The 9,685-nt window shown below is 33.9% G+C and overlaps 1 protein-coding gene across 5 annotated transcripts in view; it reads right to left on the bottom strand.

Moving 5' to 3' along the window:
- Positions 1 to 9,685, bottom strand: part of PDE3A (phosphodiesterase 3A) — a 268,652-nt gene that overhangs the window by 33,566 nt on the left and 225,401 nt on the right. For 4 of the 5 annotated variants that reach the window (XM_025047389.1, XM_025047390.1, XM_015590063.2 and 1 more), the window contains exon 6: positions 1,818 to 2,037. In XM_025047389.1, coding sequence (XP_024903157.1) covers positions 1,818 to 2,037 — 220 coding nt within the window. The remainder of the gene's footprint in view (positions 1 to 1,817; positions 2,038 to 9,685) is intronic. The other variant, XM_015590064.2, reaches the window with a different exon arrangement.

Raw genomic sequence — 9,685 nt, 5'->3', positions numbered from 1 at the left:
TTCAGCAGAGGAAACCACAATAATTAGTCGTGTGTTTCTGGAGCTCTCTGTGCCTACATGGGTGGCTGCCTTGAAGGCAATAATAAAACATGGTTTGAATTATAGATTTATAAAGCCCAAACAAATAAAACACACACTACTGGATTTATAAACATTACTGAACAAGTAGGCAGTGAAATGGTCTTGTTTTTCTCCAAAACTTTTTTTTTAAAATAAAAATCCCATTACATTTTTCCTGTTAAGAATACAAAAAGTAGACTGTGATGAGAAAAGCTATGTGAGCTGTAGATCTTTTCTAAACATCTCTCTCTTTTTTTTAGGTGACTTGTTTCACAAAAGTCCGAAGCCCCCCAGTGGGTGAGTCTCCCTGGAAATGCTGGAAGCAGATGTCCTTGATGCTTATTACTCCACTGGGTTTCATCTTGGCTCAGGATGTATACTCCCAAAAATGTTTAAAGGTGTTCCCCCAACACCATTCGATGGGCAATTATTGGGTGTTAAACTAAAGAAATTGGTTCTGTGGTCAAATAAATTCAGAAAACGTTAGATGAAAAAAAAATCAAGAGGTTTTCTTTTTGCAGGACTTCAGAGCATTTAATAAAGTGATGTGTGCTGTGAATCACTAAAAGGCAAATATGTTTGTTTTACCACAGATCGTGCTTTGTGTGTGGGGGGAGGGTGGAAGATGAGATTAATACCCTAAAGAAATTATTTTATTAAAAAAGCTGTCATAGAGAGGGCAGCAGAATAACTTTAGGATGGTAGAATAACTTTTTACTTTGGCCCTGGCCAAACAAACAAACAAATAAAAATAATTTTCTCTTTAAAAATATTTATAAAGAGAAATGAAGTAAAAATAAAGATTATAAAAAGAAACAACAAACATTTAACTTACAGAGTTTATGAACAAAGAATCTGAAAATGAAATCTGTGAAGCTTAAAACTGAATATATTGATCAAATCTGAGTCTGTGAAACAACATGTAATATTAGGAGACCAATATGCAACTAATTTATTCAATAACTATCCTCATTAACCTTAGCAAAGAAATAGCATTTTATTTGAGGCACTCTCATGATTACACTTAGTTTAAAAACACTCAACTCTTTTCTATTTAAAGAAATATTGTAATGCTTTAAAATCAATTATTCAAGATGAAGCTATAGTGAAGAACAACACTATATTAATCCGTAAGAGGAGGTATTTTTTTCTTAGCGACAATGTTGGCAAAATAATTATTTTTGCCCTGGTGGGCCCTTTTTCTAATCTTCCATGAAAAGACAACGCTTTGTAATTTTATTTCAACATGATAGAGCAGTACAAGCAATTACTTAATTGCATTCTGAGACCCATTTTAGTCCAGCTATAATGCGCCATGTGTTATTTGCACCTTTATAAAGTATTAAAATGGGAATTCCAAACTTAAGATAAAATGCCTTTAAAATCGATATAAAATCATCCCTGAAGAACAACTATAAATATTCAAACAAAATCAAATTATATTAAATTACTTCATATAATTTTTAAAATGTTTTATGTATTTCCCATCAGTAAGCAGACAAAATATACAACTGATTATTTTATATCATCTCCAAAGATTAGCTGCATGGGCCATATGGACTCTAAAATTACTATTAATAGAAATGCACTGAAAAATTATTTTTATTATAGTCTATTCAACACAAATCACATTATCCTGTACTTTCTTGTCAACTACTCTGGCAAACATACACACAGCTATGCAAATTGCTAGTAAGTATTCCTAAGAGGAAAAATCGTATTGGTTTTATTATTAAATTCCAACACAAAATCCTTACCTGCTACATATAACAGGTGGAGTCTGTGTCTGAGGAGACAGGTCAGGGGCACTCTGAGTATAAGTTAAGGCCCTGTGAGAACCTAGGTCTTGTTTGGCAGTTGTGTCGGCAGACTCTGGAAACTGCACTGCGGAAATTTTGCTGACTGGACTGTTGGCCGGAGTCCCTTGGAGAGGTGAGGAACAGGGGGATGAAAGAGGTGAAATTTTAGTGAGGGCACCTGAGAAAGAAAGAGAGTTACTAAGTTAAAAAAAAAAAATTTATTTTTGGAATTCAAAATTGCAATTCTTAAACCTCACTTTGGACTCCTTTTAACTCAAGAAGGACCATATGAGTACTCAGGTCATGGGGTGGCCTGCTCTACACGCCACCATCTGGATACAGGGTGAACAGTGGGGGTTTCTCCACAGCATGGAATACAAGGAATGAATCATCATGAAAAAAAAAAACAAAAAAAAACTGGTGGCAATGTTGGCAAATCCAGTTACAGCCTTGGTGTCCTGGAGTAACTTCAGGACAGAAGGATGTTATTTTCGTTTCTTCTTGTCATCCTAACATGATGATATTGGTTAGAATTTTCTCATGTGTTTGCCTTCTCTTAGGTCGTAAAGTTTTTAGCAGCAATGGGATCGGCTATTGTTTTAAATATTAAAGTATCTATTGTTTTAAATATTAAAGTGTCTGGAGTAGAGTTTGGCAGGCATCCAATGCTCAAAATTTGTAAATAAAAAAGAGATTTTTGAGAGATGTTAACTCTATTAACCATCCACATTTTCAGTGAAACTATGTGTGTGTGTGTGTGTGTGTGTGTGTGTGTGTGTGTAAAACCATACTTTGGTCAGAGTAATTTCTGAAGGAAACATTAAAAATGTAATACGATCCCTTCCAGATCAAACAATAGGCCTCAAGCTTAAGTGTGTATATTTGTGTCAAACTGTGTTTACTCTCGATTGCGAGAATTGCACAGAACACTGGATTAGATTTCAAAGTGCGATGTTTAAGTATAGGGACGAGATCTTTTGAAGTTACTTTCTCCCAAACACAGAGAAGGTAGCCTTTACTGAAAATGGGAGAAAACTGAGAAATAACTTCTGAAAACTACCTGCTTACTGTTTTTCATGCTTGTATGGCTGAACACCTAGTATAAGGCAAACAAAATCATTAAAAGTTGTTTTCTATTTCTCACCACTCCAGGGAAATGTAGAGCCAGCAGCTCTCACACCAGCAAATAATATGTGTGGTAAACTGGCAGCTGGCTTAGTCTGCTTCCAAAGTTCAGTTTTATTTGTCACACCCAAAGGTTTCTTGGTCCACTGGAAAGAATATTAAGCTATTGAAGGGCTTTGGTAATTTTTGCTTCTTGTTGGCATCATTATTTCTTTTGTTTTGTGTTAAAAGATGAGAAATTGTACTCTGATTCAGTGTAGAGGCCAGCAACCCCTCCTGGTCTTTTTCTCAATATTTCTATTGCTGATTCCCGACAACAGGTCAATCCCCTGCTTTTCCAATTAACTGAAACTACTTAGATATAGAGAGGTAAAACAACCTTCCCAGGGTCACAGTGCTAGTAAGCAGGGGAATATTGAGTGAGCCCAGCTACTCTTAGTGGAGTGTGGTTAATTGGCCCATACGTCTTCCAGAGACTGCCCAAAGAAGAAAATAAAAATCAGTTATCTACTAGGCAGCACTTTATTGCTCTTTACAACAATGTGTCTGATGGTTTTAATTTTGATTTCTATTTCTATTGAAAAGATTTAGCTATTTTACCAAAGATACTGTCAAACTCTCATGTTATATAATCTCTTAGGCCAAAAGAAAATTAAGTTCACTAAATTTTTAGCTCAGAGTTTCCCAACCAACCTATCATTGCATGCAGTACTCTGTGAAGTACTAATGATTGTAATTTTTTTTTATGATTGTATTTGGAAGCCCCAGAATAAATTTAATTGTAATACTTTTTCTAATATTAAATTTATATTATTATAAATTATAATTAAAATCTAATTATAATTTTATAAAATAAAGGAAATAAAAATTTCAACAAGCTCTCAATCCCTTTCCCTTTCTCCACTGCTATGTAACATTATTGTATTCATACATATTATTATACATACGTGTGTGCTCTGACGTACAAAAAGATTAAAAAGGACAGTTCAATTTATGGCTGACTGAATCTCCAGTTATCTTAGAAAAGCAGTATAACCAGTAAGAAGCTGAATGCGGGTATGGGATGGTGTAAAGGTCACCAAAGTATTTGAACAGAGTAAGTATCTCAAAGATTCGATGTGTTCCTTCAACAAATGTTGATTGTGTGCCTTGTTCTCGGGACTAAGGAGGCAGTAGTGAACAAAAAAAGTCCTTGCCCTCATGAAGCTTTCATTCTTTTGGAGGGAGACAGAAAAAGAAGAAGAAGGGGGGAAAATGAAAGAAGAAGGAGGAGGAGCTGGAAGAGGAGATGGAAGAAAGTTAGATAGTTGTAAGTGATAAGAAGAAAAATAATGCAGAGGGTGGAGGACAGAAGAAGACAGAAATGCTCTGGGGGTAAAATTTGAACAGAGGCCTGTTGAAACAAGAAAGACATTTAGACAAGTATTGGGGAAAACACATCCCAGAAAGAGGAACCTACCTGGGGGGATAAGAGGTTCAGTCAGGAGGTCAGTATCGCTTCAACTTAGCAAAGAGGAAGAGGAGGAGCAGGGAACGTGGTTGGAAAGGTTGCTGGGCAAGACTGTATAGGGCTGATGGCCAACGCAAGGTTTTAATTGTATCTTAAAAAGAGACTCCTGATAGGCATTGCTTTAGGCAATTTCTTAAATATTTTGATATCTGTGAGTTTTTTGACAATTTTCTTCCATTATTTTACAAACCCCATGGGAACATTGCCCATATCTGTCTTGACTTAACATATTTTCTGAAGGCAATTTACGAGAAGAGTGATTTTTCTCATTACAAAATTTTAGCAGCTGCCAGTTGATGTTCTCAGAGAAACACAATTCTGTCTTAAATTTAAAAATCCACTCAACAATTAGAGTTCTTAGAACTCATGGATTAACTAAACTTAAATGAATAAGCAGACTTTAAGACTCCAAATTTACTGCTTGGGATGAAATTTAAAATAAACCTTGAAACAGAGGAAAAGCACTTTGTTTCTGCAGTACTGTCAGTCTACATATTTTGAACACTTGTAACAAGCACGAGTCTTGGCAACAGCTATGAAAAGCAGGGATATTTTTATTCCGGAGGTGATAAGATAGAAGGTATATACATATAAATTCCTGTTTTCCCCAAACTAAACTACTATTTTTCACAGTGTGAATTATCATTGTTTACTTAAAATTTTAAAAGTAGAAGGGGTTAGGAATGCCATAGGAAATGGGCACAAGTTTACATATATTAGTCTTCAAATAGATGGAGAAATATAAGTACAGATAATAACTAAATACTCTTTTTCTAGAATAGACTACAAACAAAATTATTTCAGACACGAGAACAGGATATTCCAAGGAAATGAGAGCAATATTCTTCTTGCAATTCTTCAAGAACAGATTATTTTCTAAGATACTTTAAGTGTAATCATGCCTAAAGTTATAGAACTTGATGACTTTTGAAATTTTATCTAATATTATGTTGCACGCTCATACATTTACACAATACACACATGGGTGCAGGGATTCAGATAAATATGTATTTTCTTAAATCTAATTTTTCTTCATTTTATATCTGAGTAATTTTAAGAGATTCCAGGAAAAAGACATAGCTCATGAAACATAAATCTTCAAGTAACTGAAACTGCTCTAATGTAAAAAAGCCAAAATTAAAGCATTGAAAAACTGAAAATGTAACTTTAAAAATGCTAAAATGCCAAGTCCTTTGAGTAATTCAGTCTTTAATTTCTTGCTCCTGATGGCACGAAAAAATGTGTGTCAAAACACAGGAACTTTGGGCAATCAAAGGGAGATGATAAACAATACTGGAGGGAAATTATTTAAGTGAATCCATCTGTTTTGTACTGTAAAACTCTCTCAGTTTAATTTTAATTGAACAAAAAAACCCCCAGTATATCTGAAAAATATATGCCTCTTTTTCATGCCCACAGGCAAATGGACAGTCCTAATATTTCTTTAAAATAGAAAATAAATCTAAAGATAGAGAATGAAAAAAAATCATGTCATGATTAAAGTTCTTTCTCATTTCAAATTTTCATAGGAAAACCTCAATCTAACTTTTAGGTGTACAGAGATCTGTAATCACTGTAACAGGACTACAAAAATCTTATAAGAATTATAAGAATCCAGTAAGGGACTACTGCAAATACAATAAATATGAATTAGAAGAATTTGAAAGCAGAATGACATAATGGCAGCTCTACACTGTCAGTGAGTCATAATAAAAAACCAAGATTCAAAATACAAATTATATTTAAATCTCCTACTTTATGCTTTAATTCAAGGACTCCTATGTGATTTCATCCATTTACTCTATATTAGTAACTGCATAATGATTGGTTGTCATTCAACTATTTAAATTGTGATTGATCAAGCTAGAGGACATACGGTTGACTTAATTTGTGCAGAGAACAGATTTCATTAGTTCCCTCTGAAAATAGGTCATTTATTTTTCAGTGTTTCTATTCTCTACTTTATGCTTGCATCTCCCTACCTCTTTTGCCTACTGCTTCTTTCTTTCCTCCTCACACTCTATTCATACTTTGATTTCATTTCCTTATACACTTTGGCCCAGAAAGGGGCTTTACCTGGTCTCTTTCCACACAGTTTATTGAAAACTAGCTGGCATCACAATCAGTTACATCAAACATAGCACACCTAGTTAGCTCAATCAGCCCCAAAATGCCATCAATGAAAGGAAATAAGGGTTTCAAAACAGAAGGGCCCATCTGATCAGGGAGAACTGTAATTGAATTTCAGCTCTCTGATTCTTGATGGATTTTTTTTTTTCTTTTGGCAGTCTTTCAGGGATTTGTTTACTTGAATTCAGCATTGTAGGAAATAGGTTGTTTTATAAATATTTAACTCTGTTGTAACAGCAGTCTAAAGATGCCACGATGCAAAATCCCCTCCGAAGTAATCATGATGGAGATACCTTATGTACTTCGTGCCAAGAATAAAGAGAGGCTCTTGCCATGCTTGTGGCTCTAATTTCTACCATCTGCCTTTGTGTTATCTCATATGGACATTTCCTTTCCTTTGACACTTTGCCCTTTTTTCTTGAGTGCAGTCATATGAATTGGGGAGCAGAGCACTGGAAGATGAGGCTTCCTCATGTCTGTTCCATCATTTGTTCTATTATTTCCAGTGAATTCACTAATCATAATTTTTAGTTTCCTTTTCTTTCTTTTTATTGAGGCAAAATTGACATATAACATTACATTAGTTTCAGGTATACAACATGATTCTGTATTTGCATACAAATTTTAGTATATGTGCTGCTGAAGTGAGTACATTTTCAGCTTTATGACTTTACCATGCTGATTATTGTAATAATTTTAATTTTAATATTTAAATGAAGAAACAGAGACAGAAGATGAAATTCTTTCATTATCTTGTACTCACTAAAGGATAGTACCAAAAAATTCTAATTTTAAATTTCTTTAATTTGTTGTCTTCAATTGTTTTCTAATAGAGTCATTAGAACAAAAAGAATTTAGTACTAATTGTATAAACTTGGGCTTGTTACTTAACATTTCTGTGCTTCAGTTTCCTCATCTAAATCTGTTTCCTGAGATACAAGAATATAGAACACTTAAATTAATATTTCAACCCTTGAGTTACCTATTATTATTGTCCTATATTTTAATTCTGTCCTTAAAAAAAAAATCTTTAAAAAATACACGCAAATTTTGAAATACTATTATTTATGCATATAATGTTTGTTTGGTGGACTCATGGTTTCCAAATTTATTTATTCAAATTTGTATTATATCTCAGGCTTCTGTATTACTTTTATCTCTAAAACATATTTATCATAAATTCCTGTGTTAAGATTGGGTAGTTAGTAAAGCTTTAACTTAAAATATCTTTAGTTCATTCCTATTCTTGTGAGATAGATTTGCTAAGATACACAATTTTAGGTTGACTATCATATTCTCTCAGAACTTTGAATAAAATATTCTACTGTGTTCTGCTTTTACTTTAGACAGTTCTGCTCTTAGACTGACTGCTTTTTCTGAAAAGTTAGTTTGTCTTTTTCCTGGCTGACTTTAGATTTTTTTTTTCATCTTTGGTGTGTAGTTTCACTATTTTGTGACTATGTGTGAATCTTTTTCCCCTTTACTTCATTTTCCTCAAAGAGTTTACGTCCCCTATCCTCTACTACAACTATGATTATATATGTTAGGCTTTCTAATTCCTTTTCTTGTATTTCTTAAAATCGTTTACACTTTCTGGTTTCTCATCTATGTTGCATTCTGGGTAATTTCTTCAAATTATCTGTCTCCCAATTCACTAATTCTCTCTCCAATAGTCTATTACGTCACTTAACCTATCATATTTCCTTGATTACATTTCTACAAGTTATATGTAGCTGCTCTGCAATTATGTCTTCTCTCATTGCTGTTATGACCTCATATTTTCTTTAAATATTTTTAAATTAAATGAAATATTTTAGCATTTAATATTTCAACACTTTTAGAAAGCTGTGAAGTTTTTTGCCCCACCGTTTTCTCTAACTCATGGTGTTTCTTCTTTGTTTAATGATCTTGGTAAGTTCCAATTTGTTTGAACTTGATATTGAAATCACATGGCCCTTAACTGGTAATACTTTCCTTTAAAAATTAGTTGCATACATTTTTGTAGGGAGCCAAGGGGTCCTCCTGACGTCTGACCACGTTAATGCCCCTTTAAAAGCCTCAGGTTTAATGCGAAATGCTCGAATTCAGTTCCTCCATCTTGCTGGAATCCCACATAAGTCTCCACATTACTGAGCTAATCTGCATTTGGTCTCAGGGCAACTTGATTTAAGTATTTGCCCACACTGTCCTGTTCTTGACCCTGGCAAAAGCTCCATTCTATTTCTCAGGTCATTAATGACTTTGAAATTGCAAAATTGAATGAACATTCTCAAAGAACAGAGAGGACCAGATTAGTTTTTGGAAAACCAGATTACATATAATGAGTTCTTTCAGTGATGCAATTCCTAAAATGTGTACTTTCTGGTGAAAGTGTCTTCCTATATGAAATGACAGAGATTTAAGCAAAGTTGGTCCTTAAATGATTTTAAGAAATAGTCACCAGTATAAAGTGGGTGATCAAAGGGAAAAGAAATCACTAAATTTTCTATTCTAGACATATATATATATATATAAATGCTTCTTTAAGTTGTGACTCTTAAAATTAAAAGAATATTTCCAGAAGGTCTCTTGAAATAGTAGTGGAATGTGAGTACTATTTCTCTAACACTCTTAGAAACAGTGCTATTTTGAGGACTTCTGCTTCTGGCTATGATTGTGTAGTTTGTAATAAATCCATGCTTCTTTGACAACAAATAGAAAAGCTGAGTTTTTAAAAAAAGTTATCAAGGCAAAGCAATCCTGTGAACTATTTTTCCTTTCAGATTATTATTTATTACCCATTAGCATGGAGTGTAAGGCTAAGAATCCAGGCAGAAGATGCAAAAATTAGGGAATCAAGCCAGCAGAGCTTTTAGCAATGTCATGAGGATGATGACACAAAAATTGGAGTTTGGTACCACCACGGTAGCCAGAACTTAAATGTCCAACAGTCCAGTGAGAAGGGAGCACATTTTCCCTTGAACAATTTTGTGAATTCCTAAGCTGCTATAAAGGCAGAAGAGTAAGTAGCCAAACGGGAAGGTACTGAGAATCTTACCAGTTTTCTACAGAGCTGACAGGT

The sequence above is a fragment of the Pteropus alecto genome, unplaced genomic scaffold (genome assembly GCF_000325575.1).
Source record: "Pteropus alecto unplaced genomic scaffold, ASM32557v1 scaffold103, whole genome shotgun sequence".
NCBI classification, from domain to species: domain Eukaryota; kingdom Metazoa; phylum Chordata; class Mammalia; order Chiroptera; family Pteropodidae; genus Pteropus; species Pteropus alecto.
Note: the sequence above shows the minus strand (reverse complement) of the source record. Positions and strands in the feature narration are given on the sequence as shown.